The sequence below is a fragment of the Hemicordylus capensis genome, chromosome 12, assembly GCF_027244095.1.
Source record: "Hemicordylus capensis ecotype Gifberg chromosome 12, rHemCap1.1.pri, whole genome shotgun sequence".
In the NCBI taxonomy this organism is placed as follows: domain Eukaryota; kingdom Metazoa; phylum Chordata; class Lepidosauria; order Squamata; family Cordylidae; genus Hemicordylus; species Hemicordylus capensis.
In genome coordinates, this window is record NC_069668.1 from 6,537,690 (window position 1) to 6,565,539 (window position 27,850).

A 27,850-nucleotide genomic window follows, 5' to 3' on the forward strand; every position below is an offset into this window, starting at 1 on the left:
TCCCCCCTGCACTGTATTTCAGCCTTTTCCACAGCTTTGTATGCGATGGTATCTCTCTCCTGACCTCTGGCTCCTCCTCCAAGCCAAACTGCTGGTGGTTGTTGCTGGGCCCACCTCTGGACACAGAACTCCCCCTAGCAACCACATCAGTGCACTGTTCCCTCTAACAGGGATTCCCAGAGGTTGTTCACTACAACTCCCAGCGTCCTCAGCTGCAGTGGCCTTTGGATGGGGATTCTGGGAGCTGTAGTCCACAACATCTGGGAATCCATTAGAGCAGGGATTCTCAGCATTGGGTCCCCAGAAGTTATTGGACTTCAACTCCCATAATCCCCAACCAAAGGCCACTGGGGCTGGGGATTATGGGAAGCTGAAGTCCAATAGCAGCTGGGGACCCAACGTTGAGAATCCCTGCATTAGAGGAAACACTGCATTAGTGGCCTCTTCTGTGGGACTTTAGACTTTCCTACCTAATCTGGAGCAACGTGGGAAGAAGCTGAGCAGCCTCGTGTCAGTGTCAATTTGCCACCGATACGGAATCAAGAGTGCCTCAGATCTGTCTGAATTCAATCCCATGTATGCCTGCTACTTTGGGCGTTCTGTTTATTCTTTCCCAAGAAGCTGAGAAATTCCGTGTGTCCCTCCAGTTTACAAAGGAAGCCTAATGTCCCGAGCAGGAACGTGACCTACCAGGAAGGAGGCTCAGTGCTGCCACATAGCTGCGGAGTGTTATGTCGGCCGAACCGCCGGACTCCAGAGGGATGGGGTGCATGTGGAAGTGTCGCAGCATGTCAAAGATGGTCTGGAACCAGAGATGTTGGACGTGGCACTGGCCATTTTCATTCAAGGATAGCCGCAGGTGCTAAAAAAAGATTGTTAGCAAGGTTAGATTAGTACGAAAGTCACCTTGAGGATATGGTACTTTCTACAGGGAGGCGAGCTGGTCTTGTGGCAGCAAGCATGCATGGTCCCGTTGGCTAAGCGAGTGCTGGACCAGGACCGGGGAGACCCGAGTTCAAATCCCCATCCAGCCATGATACTAGCTGGGTGACACTGGGCCAGTCACTTCTCTCTCAGCCTAAGCTACTTCACAGGATTGTTGTGAGGAGAAACCTAAGTATGTAGTACACTGCTCTGGGCTCCTTGAAGGAAGAGGCAGAGGCAAAGAAAGAGAAAGAAGAAGAAGATATTCCCCTTAAGGGAAGGAGCTGTAGGACTTGCATGCAGAAGTCCCAGGTTCAATCCCTGCCCACGTCTCCAGATAGGCCTGGAGAAGTTGCCTGCCTGAGACCTTGGAGAGCTGCTGCCAGTCAGCGTAGAGTCTACACTGACTGGCAGCAGCTCTCCAAGATTTCAGTCAGGCAACTTCTCCAGACAGTACCAAGCTAGATGGAGCAAGGGTCTGACTCGGTATAAGGCAATTCCTATGCTAGGGAGTGGTGTCCCCTCCAAGGCATGTGCATGCACACAAATTTCTTGATGTCTGCTCAGTGAATTTTAGATCCCACTCAGATTGAATCAGGAAGGCCCCACTCTGAATGCACATGCGTACAGAGTGCCTCAATACTGCTGCACAGAATAAAACACATTCGGAACAAACATGAAAAAAATCAGAGGGAACACTGCTATGGAGTGATAGACAAACCAGACTTCCTGAAGAACTTAAATTGGCCATTGGCCCTGTTTGTGTACAGTGTTTGTTTTATTTGTCCTTTAAATCCTTTTCAGTGGTCAATTGATTTGTGTTGGCAGTAACTGAAATGTCTTTGCAGTTTTGCCATTCGCATTTTTATTTTTGATGCACAGCTGCTTTTGTTTAAACCTTTTAAAAAGTGTGATGTAACATTTTTAAACTAAACAAAGATACATAAAGCCAGATCAGCTCATAACTGTGTCTGTTTTTTGCAACTTCCCATGTTTTACCAACACATTATTATTATTGAGCAACATCCAGATGAGCAGTTATGACTAAGCACTCTTGAAATCAATGAGACCATGTTAGGAACATAGGAAGCTGCCATATACTGAGCCAAACCATTGGTCTATCTAGCTCAGTATTGTCTTCACAGACTGGCAGCAGCTTCTCCAAGGTTGCAGGCAGGAATCTCTCTCAGCTCTATCTTGGAGATGCTGCCTGGGAGGGAACTTGGAACCTTCTGCTCTTCCCAGAGTGGCTTCATCCCCTGAGGGGAATCTCTTCCAGTGCTCACACGTCTAGTCTCCCATTCATATGCAACCAGGGTGGACCCTGCTTAGCTAAGGAGACTAGTCATGCTTGCTACCACCATACTGGCTCTCCTCTAAGTCACAACTAACTTAGTCTCATTAATTTCAGTGGGTCTTAGTCATGATTAAATAATAATGCCAATTATTTATTATTAACCTTATTTTAAAATAGATCTATCCTATATTTCAGTAAAAACCATCAACTTCCAAAGCAGTTTTAACAACAATAGTTGCATTCAAAATACAGTATGTAAATTAGAAAAGCCAGCTAGTGGGGGAAAAGACGAACCATAAAGCACACATTCATCAGCCACAACAATAAAGTGGTGAGAGCAACATAAAAATATCATCTGCTAAAAAGCTCAGAGAATAAAATGGTCTTCACCTGGCTAATAAAATAGGCACCAGGCAAATCTCCCTAGACATTTGAGGGGAGAAAGGGCCCTGAAAGCTTGAAGCCAAAGCAATTTAAAACAATAGATTTTAATTCAACAAGGGAAAGGGCCAGTTTAAATAAAGCATTTCCAATTCCTTAACTTGGGTGTATTTCCTAAATATGGGACCTTCCCAACTACCATATTTGCAGAAGTTGGAATCTCGGGGGTAGTAGCTCATTATGTTTTTACCTTTTTGTGCAAGAGAATCTATTGATCTGTCTATCTCATGAGATGGAAGCAATTGCAGTTTGTTTACATCTTAACTGTATAGCCTGCTTCTCAGCTTAAGCTCCTGCAGGGACTCAGGAAAGGGGGGCCCCTCTGTGTCACCTCAGAGAGAAAAGAGAGTTGGTCTTCTGGTAAGGTAAAGTGTGCAGTCAAGTCGATTCCGACTCCTGGTGCACACAGAGCCCTGTGGTTGTCTTGGGTAGAATAGAGGAGGGGTTTACCATTGCCTCCTCCTGCGCAGTCTGAGATGATGCCTTTCAGCACCTTCCTATATCACTGCTGCCCAATATAGTAGCAGTGGGGATTTGAACCGGCAACCTTCTGCTTGTCAGTCAAGCATTTCCCTGCTGCACCACTTAAGGTGGTGGTCTTCTGGTAGCAAGCATGAATTGCTCCCTTGGCAAAGGGGTGTCTGCCTTGGTCCCCCTTCAGAGATGGGGCTGTAGCTCAGAGGTAATGTCCCAGCTCCAATCCCTGGCAACAGCTCCAGGAGGCTTTTTGGACGGCGACTACTTTGGAGGCCGGGGGTGTGCATTCAATTATAAGCCAGATTTACCCCCAAGTCCGTGCGGTATTTCGGAAGGTGTTTCACACACGATTCAGGCTTCCCCCTCCACAGTGGTGTTTTACAGCTTTAACATTTAGCTGATTTTAAGCTTTCAAATGTTAACGGATGGAATTTTGTTGTCTTTCAACTTTTGTAAACCACCTTGAGATGCTTAAGGAAAGGTGGTATACAAATGGAATAAAGGGTTTCTTAACCTTGGAGCCCCCAGATGTTGTTGGACTACAACTCCCATCCTCCTCAGCCACAAAGGCCATGTCTGGGGATGATGGGAGTTGTAGTCCAACAACATCTGGGGGCCCAAGGTTAAGAAACCCTGGAATAAATAATTCAATTTTAAGGTTAAAAAAATAATCCTCTTTTTGCGTCGGAGTCTCCACTTTGCCCCGAACTCACAGTAAGGCCTCACGGTAAGCCCTGCTGTCTGAAAAGCCTCTCTAGGTAGGGCCGGTAGAGACCCCTGCCTGAAAGCTTGGAGAGCCGCTGCCAGTCAAGGTAGACAATCCTGAGCTCGATGGATCAAGGGTCGGACTCAGGAGAAAGAAACTATTTATTCACTGAGAGCCAGGGATTCTCAACGTTGGGTCCCCAGATGCTATTGGACTTCAACTCCCATAATCCCCAACCAAAGGCCACTCGGGCTGGGGATTATGGGAGTTGAAGTCCAAGAACATCTGGGGACCCACCCAACGTTGAGAATGCCTGCTGAGAGCATTCCTAGCTCAATAGAAGAGCCCCTGCTTTGCCTGCAGAAGGCCTCGGGCTCCTTTCCAAGGAGGGAGGGGGAAAGACCTGGGAAGCTGCTGCTGCCAGTCCGAAGAGACCACACTAAGCTAGAGGGGCCAAAGCACTCCACGGCTTCAAACCCCGGTGCAGTCAGGATGCTCATTGAGGCCAGTCCACATACCTTAGCCTCACTTTGCTCACAGTTGCTGTATTAAACGGGTGGGGGAAAGGAGGCAGCAGCAGGAGAGGGCGACAAGAGGGTGTCCCGGAGACATCTGTTTGGTAACTGTGGGGAGGAGGAGACTGGACCAGATGGACCCTTTTATGCAAAGATGGAGTCATAATAGGAAGCTGCCATATACCAAGTCAGACCCTTGGGTCCATCTAGCTCAGTATTGTCCACGATGGACAATTGTGGGCTTCTCCGTGGTTTCTCTCCTAGCCCCATCCAGAGATGTTGCCAGGGAGTGAACCTGGGACTTTCTGCGTGCAAAGGAGATGCTCTTCCACTGAGCTACAGCCCCATCCCGTAAAGGGAATATCTTCCAGCAGACAGCACTCGCAAGCCCATCCAAATGCCAACCAAAGCAGACCCTGCTTAGCAAAGGGGACAATTCGGGCTCGCTACGGCAAGGCCAGCTCTCCAGGAGCTTTCCCAGATGGCAGGCTTCACCACAGATTTACTGCGAGTTCGAAGCTGCCCAAAACAACAGATGCAAACAGTGGATTTTTTTAAACCTTGGATATGAATCGGCTACGCTCCAACGTGCAATGAAAAACCCGAATTGTGTGTGAAGTGCTCTCTGATAGCTCGCAGGGACTTTGGGGTTAAATTTGGCTGATATCTGAACACAGACCTCCATTCTGGAAGATATGCAAACGAGAAGCCAGGTGTGAAAAACTTTGGCTTGGAGATGTTGCCAAGGAGTGAATCTGGGAACTTCTGCGTGCAAAGGAGATGCTCTTCCGCTGAACTATGGCCCCCACCCACTGAGAGGAAATATCTTCCAGCAGACTATACTCACAAGTAGCCACCCCTCCAAATGCAAACCACAGCAGATGCTGCTTGGCCAATTCATGCTCGCTACGACAAGACCCGCTCAACTGGTCTTGTGGCCGCACACAGCCGCAGAGGGACTGAACTGCGAACTAGAGAGGCCTCTGGTTCTAGTCCCTGCCTTCTCACCCAAGCGGCACGTGGCTGTCTCCTTAACTGCTCGATGCAAGAAACCATTCTGCTTTCTTGTCTGGCCCGGGGACCAAAAAAACAGGAGCAATCCATTCACACAGAAGGGTCACCTGCCTTGGCTTTGCCCTGGAAGTTGAAGGTCAGGACGTATTCGCCGGGCCGTGTTTCACTCTGCCGGATGACGAAAAGCCCGTGACTCCGGGCGCCACCAAACAGCACCAGCTGGGCGGCTTTCACCCGCGAGAGGGTGCCGTGGAACCAAGGGAAGTCCGAGAGGTTGATCTCCACCTCCATCTCACTTTCCTCCCCTGTCGCGTTGGGAAAGAGAAGACAGCTAAGAGACAAAAGTCTTTTGTTCCCAATCCAGAAGCAGCGCTGAGTGGCGAAGCAGCGGAGAAAGGGACACTGGGAGGACCCGGCGGCTGGGGCTGAGGGTTCCCACAGCGCTCCTGGGATACGGTTGGGGTGAGGGTGGAAGCGTCTGTGCGCTCGCCGCAATCTGGGTGGGATGGAACAGAAGGTGTTTTTTCTCCACCCTCAATACCGTGCTGGGTACACAAGGTGGGGTAGCTCCTGCCATCCTGCCCCGATCAAGGCTAGCACACAATCAGGAGGGAAGCCGGCCTTGTAGGAGCAAGCATGAATTGCCCCCTTTGCTAAGCAGGGTCTGCCCTGGTTTGCATTTGGATGGGAGACCACAGGTTTGAGCACTGTAAGATATTCCCCTCAGGGGATGGAGCCACTCTGGGAAGAGCATCTAGGTTCCAAGTCCCCTCCCTGACAGCATCTCCAAGACAGAGCTGAGAATGCGATTCCTGCCTGCAACCTTGGAGAAGCTGCTGCCAGTCTGGGTAGACAATACTGAGCTAGATGGACCAAGGGTCTGACTCAGTACGAGGCAGCATCCTATGTTCCTAATTGCATTCCCCTCCTCCTTGATTTTTGCTGACACATGCCTGCTTCCCGCAAGCAAACATGGGGCTTGGAGCCCAGCTGGATGCTCCTCTTAGCCAGTTGCTGGCCATGAGAATGAGCCCAAGATGTAATTTACAAGCACCCGTCAGTGGACCTTTCTCCGACACTGGTGTGGTTCACACAACCGTTTGAATCTGGGTTTAATATGAGTTACCGACATTCGCATGGTGGTGTGAACCCACATCAAGATGGTTGATGGCCCGAGAGGAGCTCGAGAGACCCGCCTTGGCATGGGCTCACACCATCATGCTAATGTCGGTAACCCACATTAAACCTAGATTTGAACAGTTGTGTGAACAAACCTACTAGACCCAGGAATCTGACCAAGCGTACACTGGATAGGGAGCTACAACCAGTGCTTGAGGCTTCAGTGGGTGTGTCCCCATGATATAGTGGGTTCTTAAACTTTTGCATACATCTCGTTTTATTTGAGTCTTTTAAATTGTAGTTTTATTAATTTATATTGCTTCACCCCTTCTTGCTGAGCAAAGAGGCACCTTTTAAAGAGGCCATTCTCTCATATATAGCAGGGGGAGAGCAACTGGCCCTCTCCAACCCCAGCACAGCATCCCTCCGGTGGATGTTTCTTTAAGATTCTGAGCCCTTTTGGGACAGGGATCTATCTCTATTTACATATTCTTCTTTTTCTATGTAAACCTGCCAAGTGAACAAAAAAGAAGCACCTTTTAAAAGTGGTGATTCTCTTGTATTTAGCAGGAGGAGAGCAACTGGGCCTCTCCACCCCCAGCACAGCATCCCTCCAATGGCTGTTGCTGGTGTCTGTCTTGTGTTTCTTTTTTAGATTGGGAGGACAGGGAGCCATCTTTAATTAATTGATTAAATATCTATGTAAACTGCTTTAGGGACTTTTATTGAAAATAGGTATATAAATATTCGTCATATTCATCGTCGTAAACCACTTTGAGGACTTTTGTTGAAATGTAGTATATAAATATTCATAGTACGAATATTTATAGACCGCTTTTCAACAAATGTCACCAAAGTGGTCTACATAGATATCAATAAATAAATTAAATCAAGTTAGCTCCCTGTCCCCACAATCTAAAAAAAGAAACACAAGGTAGAAACCAGCCACAGCCACTGGAGGGATGCTGTGCTGGGGATGGATAGGGCCAGTTGCTCTCCCCCGGCTAAATACAAGAGAATCACCACTTTAAAAAGATGCTTCTTTTTTTGTTTACTTGGCAGATTTACATAGGAAAAGAATATATCTATTATATTAATTCTCGTAGACGTGCCTCTGTGGGGATGTGTCCCGGCAACCCAGCGGATTGGCTGGGCAGCGGAGGCACCGGATTGGCTGGGCAGCGGTTGGTCGCATAGGGAAGTGGCCGCTTAGGGAGGAAAGGAAAAGAAGGAAAGCGGGAAAGCAGAGAGGAGAACTGAATGGACTGGGGCAGAAGGGAGGGAGGAAGCTGCGGGGAGAAAAAACGGTGGAGCCTGGGTGGGCAGAGACACAGAAACGGCTGGCAGCTTCGGAAGACACTCCCTAGAGGGAGGGAGGGCCATGCAGGAAGGAGCCGGCTGAACGCTTGGCCACCCAACACTAGGGACTGGAAGGAGGAGGAGGCAGCAACAGCCTGAGGGGAAAACACAAGCAGCCTAAAAAGCGGGGGGGAGGGGAGCATGAATGAGAGAGAGAAAATGAGAAAGAGGGGGAAACGGAGGAGGGAGCCAGCTGGGGGGAGGGGACTGGGGCAGAAGGCTGGGGGGAGGGGACTGGGGCAGAAGGCTGGGGGGAGGGGACTGGGGCAGAAGGCTGGGGGGAGGGGACTGGGGCAGAAGGCTGGGGGGAGGGGACTGGGGCAGAAGGCTGGGGGGGAGGGGACTGGGGCAGAAGGCTGGGGGGGAGGGGACTGGGGCAGAAGGTTTGGGGGAGGGGACTGGGGCAGAAGGCTCGGGGGGAGGGGACTGGGGCAGAAGGTTCGGGGGAGGGGACTGGGGCAGAAGGCTCGGGGGGAGGGGACTGGGGCAGAAGGCTCGGGGGGACTGGGGCAGAAGGCTGGGGGGAGGGGACTGGGGCAGAAGGTTCGGGGGGAGGGGACGGGGCAGAAGGCTGGGGGGAGGGGACTGGGGCAGAAAGGTACATTGGTACTCACCGTGAAGGTGTCTTCTGGCTGGTGTAGAAGAGGTCACCCAACGTGGGATTACATCCCTCCACATGCTCCAGAAGGCAGGAAGTAGAAAAAACTGAAGACTCAACCCAGTGCATGTGGGCGTATACCTTCAGTACCTAAAACAGCTCAAGCTCCAGAAGAAATAACATAACCACAACATGAACAGGAAAATAGCATAACATAACCCAGGACAAGAAGAGGAAGAGCAGAACAGAGTAGCCCTCCCTCCCGGGTCAGAGATCAAGCCAAGGAAAAGAAACAAACCCCGGGTGGGCCTTGGGTGACCTCTTCTACACCAGCCAGAAGACACCTTCACGATGAGTACCAATGTACCTTTCTCGGCTGGTGTAGGAGGTCACCCAACGTGGGAGATACCACAGCACCAACCACGGGAGGGAAACAGAGTCCCCAAACACTGGATCTACTGAGCCGGAAGGACCCTCTGAAGGACGCTCCGACCAAAGGCCGCCCTTGCCGAGGCGTGCTCGTCCAACTTATAATGTCTTGAAAACGTGAATGGAGACGACCACGTAGCTGCCTTGCAGATCTCCTCCAGCGATGCCGCGGAGGACAGTGCCGCCGACGTGGCCGCTGATCTCGTCGAGTGGGCCGTAACCTGATCAGGAACTGGCAGGTCCTGCAACCTATACGACTCCACGATACAGGACTTCACCCATCTGGCGATGATTGCTGCTGAAACCTTCAGACCCAACTTGGCCGACTTGAATGCTACAAACAGGGCGTCAGATTTCCTAAATGATTCCGTCCTACGTAGGTAGACCTTTAGTGCCCGACGGACATCCAAACAGTGCCATTCCTTCTCAGCAGGGTGTCTAGGTTCTGGGCAGAATGAGGGAAGAAAGATGTCTGCAGCCCTATGGAAGATTGAGTTCACCTTGGGAGCGAAGGACGGATCGGGAATGAGTCGAACTGCATCCTTAGAGAAGACACACAGGCCACTCTTAACGGATAAGGCCTGCAGCTCCGAGACCCTTCTGGCCGATGTTATAGCCACTAGAAAGGCCACCTTCCATGAAAGTAGCTGAAGAGAGGTGGAACGCAGCAGCTCGAACGGGTGAAATTGAAGCCCTCGCAGCACCACATGCAAGTCCCAGGATGGGAAACGGTGACAGACTGGCGGCGATAAGTGTGCTGCCCCTCTCAAGAATTTCTGTAAAAGAGGGTGTTTAGCTTGGGAGGCACGCTGTCGTGGGAACAGCATCTGGACCAAACACGCTGCTTGCCGCTTGAGGGTGTTAGGTTTTAGGCCCATGGAGAGACCATCCTGGAGGAAATCCAGTAGCTCCCGCAACTTACAATTGTCGGGCTGCAGACCACGCCGAGCCGCCCAACGAAGAAAACTTCTCCAAGTTGACTGATAGATCCTATTGGTAGAATCCTTCCTGGAGGCGAGGATGGTCTCAATAACCTGCTCCGACAATCTTTCCTGGCCTAGGATAGCCCGCTCAGCTTCCACGCGGTCAGTTGCAACCATTCTGGTTCTGGGTGGAGAATTGGGCCTTGCTGTAGCAGGTCTGGACGACAAGGAAGTCTGAGGGGCCTTTCCACGGCCAGCGCCACAATTTCGGAGAACCAGGGTCTCCTGGGCCAGTAGGGCGCGATCAAAATCATGGAGGACCGGGACCCCCGAAGCTTCCTCAGGCACCGAGATAGTAAAGGAACTGGAGGAAAGGCGTACAGCAGCGAATGAGGCCACGGTATCGACAGAGCGTCCACTGCTTCCGCCCCCTCCGACGGGAAGCGCGTATAGAACCTCCGCAGCTTGGTGTTCTCCCTGGACGCAAAAAGGTCTACGCACGGGTTGCCTAGCCTCTCCGTCACCCACTGGAATACCGAGGGATGGAGGCCCCACTCCGCCGGCTGAATCGGCTGTCGACTGAGCCAATCCGCCCGTACATTGGAGGCCCCGCTCACATGATGTGCCAGGATAGATAACAAGTTCCACTCTGCCCAATCCAGCAGGGTCACTGCCTGTAGATGGAGGGACCTCGACCTCGTCCCCCCTTGCCTGTTGATGTGTGCCTTGGTCGCGGTGTTGTCTGTGCGCACCAAAACGTTCCGACCCTGCACCAGCGGCCGGAAGGACCTTAGGGCCAGGAACACTGCCCGCAGCTCGAGCCAATTGATGCTGTGACGGGATTCCTCTCTGGACCACTGGCCCTGAGCAGATTCGTTCCGGCAGTGCGCCCCCCAGCCCCACAGGCTGGCATCTGTTGTGACTAGAATCCTTTCTGGTTCCAGAAACGGTCTCCCCTGGACGAGGTTTTTTCGAACTGTCCACCACTTGATCGCCTCCCTCAAATCCCTGGGTAGGAGAATCTTCTTGTCTCGCCGCAGCGCAATTCTGCTTTGATGGGGAAGAAGAGCCCACTGCAATCTGCGAAGGTGGAGCCTTGACCAGGGAACCGAGTCCATGGCCGCTACCATGAGCCCGAGAAGTCTTGCTAACTTGAGGAGGCTGGCTTGGTCTTTCCTCAACACTCTGCTGGCCAGGGATGACAGGACCTCCAACCTGTCCTCTGGAAGGAACAGTCTGCAGACCGCAGTGTCCATGATGATTCCCAGATGACGAAGGCGCCGGGATGGTGTCAGGTGGCTTTTGGCCAGGTTCACCAGGAAGCCGTGCTGTCTCAGTAGAGAGAGTGTCCTGGACAAGGCAGAGCTCACGGCCTCGGCTGAGCTTGCTCGAATCAACAAGTCGTCTAAATAAAAATAAAGATGAATGCCCTCCATGCGAAGGATGGCTACTAGGGGGCTCCGGATCTTTGTGAAGACCCTGGGGGCCGATGAAAGTCCGAATGGCAGTGCTCGGTACTGAAAATGCCTTCCCTTGTAACAGAAGCGCAGCAGAGGTCGACTGAGGGGGTGGATAGGTATATGGAGATAGGCATCCTGAAGGTCTATGGATACCAAGAAGTCGCCTGCCTGCAGAGCCTCTGAGATGGTGCGCAGAGTTTCCATCTTGAAGTGCTTCTTTATCACGAATTTGTTGACGGGGCGCAAGTTCAGTACCGCCCTTGCTGACCCGTCCTTCTTTGGCACAGTGAAGATTACAGAGTACATTCCCCGGCCCCTCTGGTCCAATGGCACCTCCTCTATGGCTCCTATTTCCATCAGATGTTGTATGGCTAGCAGGAGGCCCTTGTGCTTTGCGATGTTCTTTGATCTTGGGGTGAGGAGGAACCTGTTGCCAGGGCGACTTGAGAGTTCCACCCTGTAACCGTGCTTTACAATAGAAAGAACCCAATTGTCTGAAACGGACTCTTTCCAGATGTGCCAGAAGTCCAATAGTCGAGCCCCCACCCTGCCGGCCAGAGAGTCAGGAATGCTGCTTGGGGCCCCGGGACTGGGGGTTGAAGGATTGACGGTTCTGGGTATGAAACGATTGCCTGCCCTGACCCCTAGATCTATTCCACTGGGGCCGAAAAGGGCGGAAGGAGTCCCTCTGCCTGAATTGTGGTCTGAAGGATCTATAGGTTTGAGTATTCCTGCGAGGAAAAACCTTATCTTCCTTGCGCGTGACCGATGGCAATGCCTTACGCTTGTCCTGGGTCTCAATGAGCACCTCCTTGAGTGCTTCATCCCCAAAGAGCTTGCCTCCTGCATAAGGAACAGCTGCCAGGTTCGCCTTAGAGGTGTTGTCAACTTTCCAATATTTGAGCCAAATATTGCGCCTGGCTAGCACACCTGCGCCCAACGCTCGAGCCGAGAAGCGCACACTATCGAAAGCAGCATCTGCTGCCAGGGCAGCCGCTTTTTGAAGACGTATTAGTTTGCGGCGCATCTGAGATTCGTCTGCCGGCGGGTCATTAAGCAGCTCATCGATCCATAACACTGAAGCTCTCGACACCAATGAGGCTGTAGTGTCGGCCCTGATAGCCATAGCCGATAAATCATGGACCCTACGTAGGGCTGCTTCCGCTTTTTTGTCTGCAGGATCCTTAAAAGTGGAATCCCCATCCTTGGGGACCACCACCCCGCTAAGTAGGGCTCCAAAAGGGGCATCCGTAAGAGGTACTTTTAACAGCTTTAAGGTCTCGTCATCAAAGTCATATAACTTAGAAGCAGACGCTGGCGCACGCTTAGCAGAGGCGATGGCGGACCACTCCTCTTTAATAGTGTTAGTGAACCCTTCAGGCATCACTGCCTTAGACTGGAATGGCTTCGAATTGGGGAGAACAAGGGAGCCCTTGGATACAGGGTTCTCCTCCTCAGGTGCCACTGGCTTCAGACCCAAGGCAAGCAGGGATCGGTTAATGATAGCCTGGGCATCCTCTTTCAGAGAGAGTCTTTGGCTTTGCGCCCCCGGTCCCTGTTCCTCGGGAGTCTTGCCATCCTCCTCAGAGGACGTATCGGGAACCTGGTCCCCGCTCTCTACTCCAGCCATCTCCCCTTTGTGCTGCATAATGTCGGGAGACTCTTCCCCTGAATCCTCTGAAGAGCGGAGCTCCTGGGAACGAGCGAAAGAGGTCACCCTCCTGGTGCGCCTAAGTCGCTTCCTGACTGGGGACTCATCCTGGGAATCCGAAGGTGACGATGCCTCTGCCCGCCGCCTAGGCGCTCTGTCCCTGGACCGCCCCTTCAGTGCTGCTGCCAGCGAGCGCTGAACCGCCTCCTCGATCCAGCTCCTTAGGGCTGCAGGATCCATGGATCTCCCGGGGCTACCTGCTAGGTTGTCACCACCCGGTGGTTCAATGCCAGGGGAGCCCCTGCCTACAGATTGCAGGTCCGCCTCCCCGCTCCCCCGCGAGGGCCCCGGTCTCACCGGTAACTGCCGGGTAGGGCTGCCGCCATCGTCCTGCTGCCTGTCGGGCTGCTCCGACTCTCCCCCGTGCTCCGATCGTTCAGGGCTGGGGGGCTGCCGCTGAGCGGACTGCCGGTCCTCCGCGGAACCGCCCGCCGACTCCCTCGCTGGGCGGCCGGCCGCTGGAGACAAGGGGGGCGGGGAGAGTAAGCACGCCTCCTCCAAAATGTGCCTGGGCAGCCGCGTAGGCGAGGCTGCCCTCTGAGAGTGCGCTCTTGGCAAAGTTTCCCGCTCGGCGTGACTCTTCTTCTTCCTCTTCTGCCTTTTTTGTGGCGGGGACGCCGAGCGGAGGCGATCGTGCCTGGTGTTAGACCTGGCATCCACACCCTGGCCTTCGTACTGAGGGGAAAGCCGCTGTGGCCTGCTGGCGCCAGCAAGGCTCCCCCTAGTGGCCGACATGTTGAAAACGTCCCTTTCGGCTGTTCGGGCCTTTGGCGGGAAAGACCGTTTGCGGGCCTTTTGCTCCCTTAAAGCCAGGATTCCAAGGCCTCCCTTCGCGGCCATCGGACGGAGGCCGTCGGAAGGTGATAAGAACGAGGGAGACAGAGTAATAAGCAGCCGAAAGGAGATAAAGATGCAGCAAGAGAGAGAATAAAAGGTTTTTGTTTGTTTGTTTGTTTGTTTGTTTTTTAAATAGGTAGAATTAGGCAATAGAGATTATAAGAAAAATATCTAGATCAGAACAGTAGACGAAGAATAGCAGAAAACAGCGGATAATAGGAAAATACACGAAGCGAGCTGAGTGATAGAACCTCCTGGAGCGAAGGCAGGAAGTAGAACTGAAGGTATACGCCCACATGCACTGGGTTGAGTCTTCAGTTTTTTCTACTTCCTGCCTTCTGGAGCATGTGGAGGGATGTAATCCCATGTTGGGTGACCTCCTACACCAGCCGAGAAGGCTGGGGGGAGGGGACTGGGGCAGAAGATTCGGGGGGTTAGGGGACTAGGGGAGGGAGGGGGGGAAAGCAAGCCCCAAAGAGTGCACAGATGCTCTGTGCGGGTTGGCTAGTAAATATATATTGCTCCTCTCATTCTTAGATAGCCTGACAATTTGGATGAATTTTATATAAACTTATTTCTTTTTGATAAACACACTTATGTCTCACACTCAGTAGCCAAATTCTGTATGGCTGCGATTAAAATCCGCTCATGGTGTGTCAGAAACGGGCAATTTTAATCGTCCCTTCTTTTTCTTTCTTTTTAATTGTTGTGTTATCCTATACTTTTTTAAATCTCAGTCTTCTATGTAACAGATTCTACACGTGTATGGGCATGTATGTGTTTATACTGATATCTATCTCCCCTTAAGATTTCTTTATCCAAAGATGGACCCCTGTCCCAAAGGGGCTCAGAATCTTAAAAGAAACCACGTTAGTGGTCGTTTTATCTGTTTTATTGTTAATCGCCCTGAGCCGTACTGCCCTGGAGGGATGGGATAGAAGTTTTTTCAACAAAACAAAGAAGAAATCATTGTAAGCTGTGAAGCTGGGCAATCAAAGTGCAAATACAGTTCCCTGCCATTTCAGCATTGCTCTCCCACACTTGCACCAAACACATTTCTGCCCCCATATCCCCAACACACAGCAATACACCAGGCACTGCAAAACACGGTACCTGCTAAATGTCCGCCAACAGCAGGGGGCTCTAGTGTCTGCAGGAAGTTTTCCAGCGGCACGTAGGCCCGGTGTTCGCCTGCCGAGTCCCGGAGCCTGCCGTGCGGCGCTGTGACGACAGTTGCAGCGTTTGGTGTGGCGTCCGGGGCAGTAGACCCAGTACATCTGTCCTGAAACCGGGGCACCTCTGGAAAGAGCAAAGAGGCATCTTTTTAAAGTGGGGAATCTCTTTATTGAGCAGGGGGAGAGCAACTGGCCCTATCCACCCCCAGCAGGGTATCTCCAACTGTTGCTGATCACTGGTGTCTCTCTTATGTTTCTTTTTAGACTGTGAGTTTGGGGACAGGGATCCATTTTATTCATTCATTCATTCAATTTATTATTTCTCAGTGTAAACCGCTTTGGACACCTTTGTTGAAAAGCGGCATACAAATATTTGTAATAGTTATAAAGAGCATATACACACATTGCTAAGGCTCCGGTGTCTCTCATTCTCTTGGTTTTTTATTTTGTGTGTACCCTACTTTTCACCCTGGACAGGCTTTCCCAAAGAGCTTACTGAATTCACTTGAATCCAAGACTAGTCCCCCCCACAGGTGCTTAGAAGTTAGAAATCATTGATGCTAAAATTCAGAGCCCTCTTACTTTTGGGTAAATAAGGGTCAAGGTAAAGTGTGTTGTCGAGTCAGAGTCGACTCGTGGCGACCCCAGAGCCCTGTGGTTGTCTTTGATAGAATACGGGAGGGGTTGACCATTGCCTTCTCCAGTGCAGTATGAGATGATGCCTTTCAGCATCTTCCTGTATCGCTGCTTCCCGATAGAGGTGTTTCCCACAGTCTGGGAAACATACCAGCAGGGATTCGAACCAGCAACCTCTTGCTCGGTAGGCAAGTTACTTCCCCACTGCACCATTAGGTATCTTTTGGGTAGAGATGAGCAACTTTGGCTCAGAATTAGCTTGATGACAACCTCTGGCTTGCTAGTCCAGTCGTTTCCCCGCTGTGCCATAAGGTGGCTAGACAGGAGCACGAGTAGTTTATATACATACCTGGGCGGAGCCTAAATAAGGGCAAAGTGAAGCCAGAGACTAGTAAGGACAAGCAACTATGGGCAAGGTGAAGCCAGAGCCTAGTAAGGGCAAGTTGAAGCCCCGCCCATTGAAGGGCATGATGTCACAGCAGGGAGGAGTTGAAAACCCTCCAGAGAACATGCCCAGGCATGCCCTGAGCCTGCCTCCTCCTGTACCATGAGGCCTACCCCACCTGACATGTGAGGACCTATAGGAAGTAGGTCCCACCCTCCATGTCATTGAGCTCTTATTGGTTGAAAAGGGATACTGTAGGACATAAGTAGCATGCTCGGGTGTAGGTTCCTGCAAAAGGGGTCATTGTACACTTTTGCAGAGAGGATGTCTGATTTCAGGACACCCTTACGCCCATTGACCCTACCTTTACCGATGGCACCTGTGAAACCTAGAAGGGGTCGTTCCAAATATAGTGTAATGAGGAGCCTCTCCTACTCTCCACCCTCGAGCCTGAAAAATGGACAAGATCTGGACTCCTGTGCTCCTCCTGAAGGCGTGACTATGGAAACGGAGAACAGAGATCCTCAAGAAGTAGAGTGGGAATCTGAGAGCCGAGAACCACCAGGAACAGCCCTAAAGCACAGAAACGTGAGTTCATCATCAGATTCTGAAGCAGAAGCTCCTGTGAAACCAAAGCTGCGTAGGAAAAAAAAATGGGTGAAGAGCAGACCCCAATTTGAATGGTGTGATGAGCGTTGTTGTGATAGTTCATGTGGGGAGTATACTTATTCTGATGAGTGTGGGTGCGAATCTGACTTGTCATCCAGGCCAAGGGTATCCTGTGTGTGTGTGTGTGTGTGTGTTTGTGTGTGTGTGTGAAAAATGACATTAAACTAATAGTCTTTTCTTTTCTCCCTTTAGAATTCAGTACCTGTGCAAACTCTGAAACCCTCTCGCATAGCAATGCAGAAATTCTTGGGCCTGAATATCAATGAAGAGCCCTATAGTACCTGGGCGGAGCCTAAGTAAGGGCAAAGTGAAGCCATAGCCTAGTAAGGGCAAGGAACTATGGGCAAGGTGAAGCCAGAGCCTAGTAAGGGCAATGATGACATCACAGCAGGAAGGAGCCGAAAGCTTCTAACTAAGGGCAGGTTGAAGCCACAGCCTCCTAAAGGTATAGTGAGACCCTGTGGAGAGCCTCCACAGAACATGCCCAGGCAGACCCCCATGTCCAGGCATGTTCAGACATGCCCAGAGCAGATGCAGAACAAACACCCATGTTTGGACATCAGCCCCCCACACACCCCAAACAGGTCTGTGTATGTTCAGACATGTACAGAGCAAGGGTTAGGCCAGGCCTGCACAACATAAGGCCCGGGGACCAGATCAGGCCCTCAGGGACTTTTTTGTGGGTCCAATGATTGGCACAACTTGCAGCAACAGCACCCCAAGGCCACACTTTGGGTTAGTTCCCTCTTCTTCATCTTTTCATCCTCTGCCCTCTCTGAAACTGCCTTACAGCACCATCCTGTGCATGTTTACTTGGAAATATTCCCACAGGGCTTCCAGTCATGCTTACTCCTAAGTAAGCATGCCTAGGATTGCAACATGAAATCCACAGCAATTTAGAGAGAGGAGAGGATTTTGCATTTGTTTGGGGCTGGCATTTTTAAAGTGAGATCTCACTAGATGCTCCAGTGACTGAGCAAGGACAGGCTCTATTTTCTGGCCATGATTCTTAGTTAAAATTGTGGGTCCCTTGCCAAAGGGGGAAAGATCCACAACTATCTAATAATTGCTTGCATTAATATTTTTAATAATTAATTTTAATTCAATAATGTGCTGAAAATTGACCTTGACCACTGAACACCATTGTGGTTGGTTCCAGCCCATCAAAACATTTGAATTGGTTAGCCCCAGAGCAGGGTTTTTTTAAGAGAGAAAATAAAATGCTCTTCAGATTAACTAAATAGGGTATATTCTGGATTTTAAGAACTCATACACATTAACTTTGTACTATGGATTCTGAAGTTGAAAGTTTCCCCCCTTTAAAAAGAAAAGTTGCCCTGCAATTAATGCTGGATCATCTTTTCTTTGTCTCTGTGATGAGGCTAGCCTGGAATTTTATCCTGAGAGGCCCCTGAAACATCAGCCCTATCCATCCTCAGCACTGTACCACAGTGACTGTTGCTGGTGTGTATCTTATGTTTCTTCATGTGTGGTTTTTTAAAAACAAGTTCTAAAAGTTCTAAAAACAAGAAAAACAAGAGTTAGAAAACTCCACCTCACAGGCAGCCCACCTCACAGGGTTGTTCTAGTAAGTCTAACTTGAAATAAATAACTAAAACTTAAAAGGATAATATTATTGTTTTTAAAAAACCACACATGAATTAATAAAGCCTCTGGTCAGAAAAGCCTTTTCACATAGGAAAAGATAAGGATCAAAAGACACATGGTTGGGGAAAGCTAGCATGGTGAAGTAACCCCATTTAAGTTCTGTAGATTGTGGTATTTCAAACTTTCTTTGATTCTACTTCATCTACAAAGCCTAGACCTGCCCCCTAACTAGGATCTCTCTCCCTCCCCTTTCCATCTCTGACACAGTTTTGCACCTAGTCCTTGTCACAGTTTATTTGCTTCCGTTTTTAACAAATCTCTCCCCCCTCTTCTTCCTACATCTCTAATATGAATTAGTCTGGATTAGGAATTAACTTGAATAAGGACAATTATACTGCCTCTGCTTCCTCTTACTAGCCTCACCCTGGCCCATAGCTAACTAGGCTCTCCCCACCTCCACCCTGTGTTCTTGTCACTTTTTAACCATCTAGATTTCCTTTGCCTCAGACACTGTTTTTCCCTTCTCCTCTGACACAGTTTCACAACTAGTCCTTGTCACTGCTCTTAATCTTTCATTCTTGCTTGCTTGCTTGCTTTCTCTATCCTCAATAGGACTTAGTCTTGGTCAGTAATTTTGATGCATTTAATTAGTGTGTGTTAGTTGATTGCTAAAGAACCAGAACTCTCATTTCCTAGTGAATACACAAAATACAAACTCCCCCCCCCCACACACAAGCGTCAGATAAATAGAAATTGCATCTGTCAGCCTACCTGTGCATGCACACACACACACATCAAAAGCCTCTAATGGTCATAGATCTGATGAACACTTAACGGTTAGACCACACCATTTGAAGGGCCCAGTCCTGCCAGTTTTTTTGAGAACTGGTTAAAAAAAAAGCCTTGTTTCTTAGACAGCAAGGCATTGTCACTGCATAACGAAAGAGATGATGATTTTAGTGTTTTAAGAAGCTGTACTTATCAGAATGTATGTATGAATCTATGACCACTAGAGGCTTTTGATGTGTGTGTGTGTGCATGCACAGGTAGGCTGACAGATGCAATTTCTATTTATCTGACGCTTGTGTGTGTGTGGGGGGGGAGTTTGTATTTTGTGTATTCACTAGGAAATAAGAGTTCTGGTTCTTTAGCACAGGATATCCTTGGCCTGGATGACAAGTCAGATTCGCACCCACACTCATCAGAATAAGTATACTCCCCACATGAACTATCATAACAACGCTCATCACACCATTCAAATTGGAGTCTGCTCTTCACCCATTTTTTTTTCCTACGCAGCTTTGGTTTCACAGGAGCTTCTGCTTCAGAATCTGATGATGAACTCACGTTTCTGTGCTTTAGGGCTGTTCCTGGTGGTTCTCGGCTCTCAGATTCCCACTCTACTTCTTGAGGATCTCTGTTCTCCGTTTCCATAGTCACGCCTTCAGGAGGAGCACAGGAGTCCAGATCTTGTCCATTTTTCAGGCTCGAGGGTGGAGAGTAGGAGAGGCCCTCATTACACTATATTTGGAACGACCCCTTCTAGGTTTCACAGGTGCCATCGGTAAAGGTAGGGTCAATGGGCGTAAGGGTGTCCTGAAATCAGACATCCTCTCTGCAAAAGTGTACAATGACCCCTTTTGCAGGAACCTACACCTGAGCATGCTACTTATGTCCTACAGTATCCCTTTTCAACCAATAAGAGCTCAATGACATGGAGGGTGGGACCTACTTCCTATAGGTCCTCACATGTCAGGTGGGGTAGGCCTCATGGTACAGGAGGAGGCAGGCTCAGGGCATGCCTGGGCATGTTCTCTGGAGGGTTTTCAACTCCTCCCTGCTGTGACATCATGCCTTTCAATGGGCGGGGCTTCAACTTGCCCTTACTAGGCTCTGGCTTCACCTTGCCCATAGTTGCTTGCCCTTACTAGTCTCTGGCTTCACTTTGCCCTTACTTAGGCTCCGCCCAGGTATGTATATAAACTACTACTAGCACAGCCTGTATTTAAGTTCTATCTTTAAAGGGCGTGGCTTCAATTCAGAATTGTTTTATATTTGGGTAAATACACTTAAATTTACATCCCGGGGGTGGGGAATAGGCAGAGGTGGTTTCAGAGGCGACTGACTATTGAGAAGGTATCCACTCACAGATATAGCCCCTCCACTGGGTCCCAGAACCTGGTCGAAGGGCACACAATACAGCCACCTTGCTGAAGTTAAGCAGGGCTGGGTGCGGTCAATGCCTGAACGGGAGGCCTATGTAGGCCCCCTTTGGGGTTGTATCTCAGTGGTAGAGCATCAGCTTTGCATGCAGAAGGTCCCAGTTCAATGCCTGGCAGCATCTCCAAGTAGGGCTGGGAAAGATTCCTGCCTGGGACCTTGGAGAGCTGCTGCCAGTCAGTGCAGACAAGAGTGAGCTAGATCAGGCCTTGACAAATTCTCTGTGGATCTAGGAAAGGAAAAGGAAAGGTTGTGCTGTCAGGTCGGTGTCGACCCGCGGCACCCACAGAGCCCTGTGGTTTTCTTTGGTAGATTACAGGAAGAGTTGACCATTGCCTTCTCTCGCGCAGTATGAGATGATGATGATGATGATGATGATGATGAGAAGATAATGCATCTTCCTATATCGCTGCTGCCCAATAGAAGTGTTTCCCATAGTCTGGGAAACATACCAGTGGGGATTCGAACTGGCAACCTCCTTCTTCCTAGGCAGGTGGCTTTCCCACTGCGCCAGTAGGTCTAGGAGCCATCCCCAAAGTTTGGGAGCCAAACAATGGAAAGCTTGACAAATGACCAGATTTACTGATGGACAATGTGGAGAGAGTGGGCACGCGGGGGTCTCTTTACATCCTTTAGAAGCAGCATACTTGGAACTGCCTGGGACAAATAAAGATGTTATTTAATAACTCTACTGCGGACTATCCCAGTCTAGGTGTCACGTTTCTAGGCACCAATGGGCTCGCTGGCCCCTAGGATCTATCAAGTCTTGAGCTAGATGGACCAAGGGTCTGCCTCCGTATAAGGCAGTTTCCTCCGGGGCACCTATTACTCTGTCTCACTTTTGGTTCCTGGCAGCTGGTAGTGATGCAGACAATCTAAGTGCCACTGTCACTGCTGGTTCATATGCTTTTTTTTTTTTTTTTAAAGCAACCTTTTGTCATGCTTCACAAAACGGCTGGACCAGAAATGATGGCATCAGGAAAGAGAAAAAGAGTGCATACCCCATGGAAGACAACCACTCTATCATGCTGTGGTTTATTTTTTATTTCATTTGGACCCCACCTTTCTCCTAGGAGTTCAGGGAAGCGCCCGTGGGCACAATTCTATCCTCACGATCACCCTGCGAGGTTGGCTAGGCCAAGAGATGCCAAATGGACCAAGGCCGCCCAGTGAATTTCAGGGCTGAGTGAGGATTCACGCCTGGGTGTCCCTGCTATCCCTAGGCACGTTCCAGATGACACGCTGCCACAGGGGTAAAATGCTTTGGCTTGGCCGGATAGAATTGAAAACGACCCCCAGAATCTCAAACTCTTACAACTGGAAAATATAGCTATTTTTCTGCAACGGACTTGCAACGTTGTAGCACTATAGCACAAAGATAAAATCCGAAAGGTGGCATCGGAAATGTGAATAGCACCTTGCTGTCAGCGCAGGGACTGCGGTTTCATAACACAGGAAGTATGGACACACACTTTGTGGATTCGTAGCAATACTCTGTGCTGGTCAGTGATTGTAATAAAGGAATTGATTGACTGATTGATTGATTGTGACACTCTGGTAGGTTGTAATCTGGAAAGTGCCCTAGTTTGTCACTCTAACCATTATCCGATGAAAGAACAATTCCCTGACTCAAACCCTAGAAATCCAGCTTAGCCCTAACTTTGTTCTATACGCACGGGTGCGCGTGGGGTGAGGTTGCATAGAAGATCACTGCTTTTTAAACATTTTGCAAGGCAGATTTCTTTTCTTTTCAACGCTCCTGTGGGTGAAAAAAGTCTTTGTGGGCAGAAAACTAAAACCATCACAGCAAAGAGAAGGCTGGCTTAGAAACCTCCTCCCACTGACCCTCCCTCTCAGGAGCTGTTTTGTATTTGCAGGTTATTCTCACACTGAGTGGGGACATTAAGAAAAGGGAGGGGTTCTCAAACTTGGGTTGCCGGATGTTGATATACTACAACACCCATCACTCCTTGACCAGCGATGATGGAATTTCACAGACCGACAACATCTGGGGGGGGCCCCAACCAAGCTTGAGAATCCCAGAAAACAGGCACCCCCTCTCCCTGGATGATGAAGTGGTACGGTCTACTGCCATCAAAGGTTTTAGCTGCTAGGATTTCCGGAGACCAGGCTTGGCGCCCAGAGGCTTGTCTACGTGAAACTGACACACACAGTTCAGTCGCTTCGGACAGCCCTTACCGTCAGCCAGGAATTCGCAGCTACAGGAGGACACCCTGCTTGGCAGGCAAGCCCCTTGAGTGCAGGAAGCGAGTTCAATGTCATCACCGCTATCCCTGCAAGGAAGAAATGAAAAACAGGCAGTTGGACAGGGGAGGTCGCATTGGTGTCTTTTCCCAAGCATATTTTTTGGCAGAGCGAGGTAGGGGTGTGTGGAGAGGGAGAGGGAGGGGGGATGAATGAATGAATGAATGGCCCTTCTCTCTTTGATAATTGGTAACATAACGATTTTGGGCAACGTCTACCATGCTACAGAGGGAAAACGGGTGACATGGCTGCAATGACACCTTCCTTGCCTCCTGATCACTCCCCCTTTATCTCCGCCCTTCCAACAATGAGGGTAAATCTGCAGTCATCTGTGCCGGTGCCAAGGTGAGGGATGTCAAACTGTGGCCCTCCAGCTGTTTTTGGACTACAACTCCCATAATCCCCAGCCACAGTGGCCAATAGCCAGGGATGATGGGAGTTGTAGGCCAACATCTGCAGAAGGGCCACAGTTTGACATCCCTGGCGGGTAACCATGAACACAGGGCGGCATTCTCTCCATGTAGTCCTCTTTGGAAGACATCCCTGTCAATTCTCATTTCCATTCCTCTAACGTCACCACTCACATTTTAGAGCAGTTCTCGTTTTCTTAAAAATGGTTCAAAAGCGTTTAAAACACCTTTGCAAGTGTGGCTGCTGCAGGCTCAATAGCCCGGACAACAAAACATGAGGACACCCTGCACGGTTCCCTCTAAGGCATGCGCACGCTCACAAGTTTTTGGATGTCCACTCGCTTTATTTTAGATCCCGCTCAGGTGGAATCAGGAAGGCCCCATTCTGAATGCAGGTGCACACACACTGCCTTCATCCTGCCGCCCAGAACAAAACTCATTCCGCACAGAGATGAAAAAAATTAGAGGGACCACTGACACCCTGAGAGCTGAAAGTCTTGCAATACTAGGGCTTCGCAGCGGGTGAGCTGGTAAGGTGCTGCTCATCTGCTTTAAGGGAAGCGCTCCCAACCCCGCAAAACCAGTTTGAACGCCCAAGGCGCTTCCCAGAAACGCCATCAAACCGGCTCATGCACACCCCTACCTTCAATGAATTTGTCCGATATGAGGTTTGGCAAACTGCCTTAGGGGAATGAGAACGATCAAACAAACAGCCCCTCAAAGAGGGGGTTAGGTTGCACAGGACACTAATATATTTACAGACTCCAAGAAGAATCCAGGGGTCTTCCTTAGTCCTATCTGGAGATGTCAGGGATTGAAGCTGGGACCTTCTGCATGCAAAGCAGGTGCTCTAGCAGTGAGCTGCAGCCTCTTCCCCATGAAGTTTTCCACACCCGGCTTTTATTTTATTTATTATTTACTATTTATTATTTACATTTATATCCTGCTCTTCCTCCAAGGAGCCCAGAACAGTGTACTACATACTTAAGTTTCTCCTCACAACAATCCTGTGAAGTAGGTTAGGCTGAGAGAGAAGTGACTGGCCCAGAGTCACCCAGCTAGCAGCATGGCTGAATGGGGATTTGAACTCGGGTCTCCCCGGTCCTAGTCCAGCACTCTAACCGCTACACCACGCTGGCTCTTTTAGTTTGCATCTCCTCTAGAATGGAAGTGTGTTTCCATATATAGGCCAAATTTACCATGAAGTCCCTGCAAGCTATCAGGGAGCACTTTACACACAATTTGGGTTTTTCATCACACACTAGATCGTAGCCTGATTTTTATCCAGAGTTTAAAAAAAATAAATCCACTTTTTGTAATTGTTTTTTAGGGCAACTTCAAACTTGCAGTAAAGCCACACAGAAAACCCACAGTAAAGCCTGCTGTCTGGGAAAGCTCCATCAGATCCTTGCCCCGAGCAGCTTACAGAACTAAAGTTCGACAGAGAGAAATGGATGTTTAGGAAAAGCTCATAATTCAGCAGTCAAGGACTGACTTGCTTTGGTCCCAGTTCCAACTGACAACATCTCCAGTTAAGAACCCCGGGCAACTAGCTGGGTGGGAGAGACACCCAGACTTTCCTGATCTCAGGTCCCTAGACCATCTTACTCAGGATCTATGCAGTCCTGAATATCCGCCACCCAGGAGTGCTTCTGCAAGGAGTCGATGGTTTCCAAGATATACTCAGCACCATTCTCTACCTAGATAAAAGAGAGTGAGAGAAAGCCAATCTTCAGGACACCTTCAACAAAGATTCACCCCTTTCCCCAAAGGCACCAACATGTAAATCTTTACAATGACAAGATCTTGTTTAGTGGACTGCTGTTGCTTTTATCTATCATATCGACTTTTTCTTGGTCTCCCTGGCTTTAACATTTTAGGGAAAGCACTTTAGCTCAGTCGTAGAGGACACACTTATAGGAACATAGGAAGCTGCCATCTACTGAGTCAGATCATTGGTCCATCTAGCTCAGTATTGCCTACACAAACTGTCAGTGGCTTCTCCAAGGTTGCAGGCCAGAGTTTCTCTCAGCCCTATCTTGGAGATGCTGCCAGGGAGGGAACCTGGAACCTAACTGCTCTTCCCAGAGCGGCTCCATCCCCTGAGGATCTCTTACAGTGCTCATACACATCAAGTCTCCCATTCATATGCAATTAGGGTGGACCCTGCTTAGCAAAGGGGACAAGTCATGCTTGCTACCACAAGACCAGCTATCTAGGGCGCTTCCCAGATTACACGCTACAAAAGCGGTAGTTTACTTTGGCTTGGCAGGATCATCTTGAAATCGTAAATAAAGGGTGTTGCGCAAAGCCACCAGCAGAGGGAGCAGTCTTTTCTAGCTTGTGCAAACCTACAAAGAGAAAATACAGCTTGCTTTTTTTTTTAACAATGTCGCAGCACCATAAGGCAAAGATAAAACCTGAAAGAAGGCATCAGAAATGTGAACGGCACCTTGCTGACAGCACAGAGACAGTATAGAAGCACACTTAACGTAGTGACATTCTTGTTGGTTGTAATCTGGAAGGCGCCTAGGTCTACTTAGATGACATTTATTATGTGAAAGACAACATTTATTATGTGAAATATTAAATTTTGAAATGATGCGGATACTTTATGAATGTTGTTTTTTAATATTAGTCTTTTGTTTTAAATGAAAATTGTTTTTTTGGTTTTTTTTAAGAGAGACAAATCATAGGAACAAAGGAATCTGCCTTCTACTGAGACAGACCCTTGGTCCATCTAGCTCAGTATTGCCTACCCAGACTGGCAGCGGCTTCTCCAAGGCTGCAGGCAGGAATCTCTCTCTCAGCCCTATCGTGGAGATGCTGCCAGGGAGAGAACTTGGAACCTTCTGCATGCAAGCAGGCAGATGCTCTTCACAGAGCGGGCCCGTAGCCTGAGGGATGATTTTACAGTGCTCATACATGTCTCCCATTCAAATGCAAACTGGGGTGGACCCTGCTTAGCAAAGGGGACAATTCCTACTTGCTATCACAAGACCAGCCATCCTCCTCCATTTTTTATTTCTTCTTCTGGGGGGTGAGGGGAGAACCAGTAACATAAGTAACCTCCATCAGAAGAGAGTACAGCTCAGTGGCACAGCTTCTGCTTTGCCTGCAAAAGGTTCCCGTTTCAATCCCTGGAGGCTTTACAGACAGGGCTGTTACCCTGAATCTCCTCCAGAAGAGAGTGTGCGCACTCACACACCAGCCCAACTCACCCCAAAGTCCCTTCGAGATCCTTGGACCCACTCCACACACTGAGGCTCTGTCTTGCGAATTCTAGCTTATCTCCATGTATTTCCAGGTTTTTAAAAGGCTGGTTTTACATGCCGGAGTAAATAGGGAGAGGTGCTGACATAGAATCATTAGCAGGATAAGAGGGATACTCTCTTTAGAAATGCAGATATAGCTCTTTAGAAAGCTCTCCCCCCACCCATGTTGGCTAGAAGGAAAACAGGGAGGCATGCCATGTGAACTTGCATCAAAACAAAACCGGAGAGCAGAGGGGAGGGGCAGTTTCCCTCAGTGCTGCGAGTGTGATTCAACGTGGCTTCTCTCCACATTTGCCCCGCAGCATGAAGCCATAACTCCCTGGCAGCATCTCCAGGTAAGGCTGGGAAAGAAACCCCCCAATTGCCACAGTCCCAAAACGGAGCTTAGACGGACCAACAGGATACAGCAGCTTCGTGTGCTTCATAGACAGACCCATAGCTTAGCTTCATACTGAACCCTTGTTCTAGCTGCAGTCAACATTGCCATCTGAGAACATAAGAGGGCTATGCTTTGAAACAGAATTCTTCTTTTGAAGGCAACACATGCATTTCCTAAATGGTCGTTCCACAGGATGGCTGGACTTGGCCTCAGCATTGTGAAGAATCTGCGGAGCGCTCCGACTACGCGCAGAATGAATCTGAAGGATGGGGAAGGAAGGTATCTGTCGGCAATATTTGCACAGACACATCCATCACATATTTATCAGCCACCTCCCGCCCTTTCCCCACCATTTGCTTGGCTTTTGTTCTTCTATTGGCGTATGGCCACCCCCTCTGCTTTGCTGTGGAATCACCAGCTTCCTTTGCCACATAAATATGCGCCAGCATGCTCCAGGTTGATTACATTGCTCTGGGGCCCCCGGCGTTTGGAAACCCCTGGAGGCTCGGATTTGCACAGCACTCTGATTTGAATGGCCAACAATTGCTTCCTCCAACCAGTGGCTCCGGGAGGTATGGAAGGGGGAGGGGATCGCCGGGTGGCCGCGAGTTCGAATCCCATGGCACTTGACACAATTAAAGTGTGGGGGTCCTGTACCCCAACCTTACTACTTAGCAGGGCTGTTCTCGTGGTATAGAGGCAGGAGGGAAACGGCAAGTGAGGGAGGAGGGGAAGTGCGGGTTCTAAGTGAGGGAGGAGGGAAAGGCCCGCTCACAGAGCAGAATTTCCCCCTCTTCTTACTTTGCTGGTAGTACTCTCACAACAGCCAGCACACAGGGCTCATAAATTAGGCTAGGAACAGCAACAACAAGTATTTATATATTGCTTTTCAACAAACATTTCCAAAGCGGTTTACATAGAGAAATAATAAATAAAATAAGATGGCTCCCTGTCCCCAAAGGGCTCACAATCTAGGCAGCTTATCCTGCCCTAATACCGATTGTGACAACAGCCCTAC

General features: G+C 49.6%; 1 protein-coding gene and 1 long non-coding RNA gene across 6 annotated transcripts in view; one reads left to right on the plus strand and one right to left on the minus strand.

The window, feature by feature from the left end:
* Positions 1-27,850, minus strand: part of SH2B2 (SH2B adaptor protein 2) — a 107,816-nt gene that overhangs the window by 5,280 nt on the left and 74,686 nt on the right. For all 4 annotated transcript variants that reach the window (XM_053275065.1, XM_053275069.1, XM_053275067.1 and 1 more), the window contains 5 exons: positions 24,787-24,878; positions 22,703-22,797; positions 14,924-15,109; positions 5,486-5,679; positions 691-862 (listed from right to left, as the gene is read on the minus strand). In XM_053275065.1, coding sequence (XP_053131040.1) covers positions 691-862; positions 5,486-5,679; positions 14,924-15,109; positions 22,703-22,797; positions 24,787-24,878 — 739 coding nt within the window. The remainder of the gene's footprint in view (positions 1-690; positions 863-5,485; positions 5,680-14,923; positions 15,110-22,702; positions 22,798-24,786; positions 24,879-27,850) is intronic.
* LOC128336013 (uncharacterized) lies at positions 16,376-22,040 on the plus strand. Of its 2 annotated transcripts, none has more exons than XR_008311810.1 (2): positions 16,376-16,594; positions 21,431-22,040. It is a non-coding gene; the product is annotated as an uncharacterized LOC128336013 (long non-coding RNA). The 2 variants fall into 2 exon arrangements; XR_008311811.1 differs by lacking the exon at positions 16,376-16,594 and adding an exon at positions 19,777-19,853.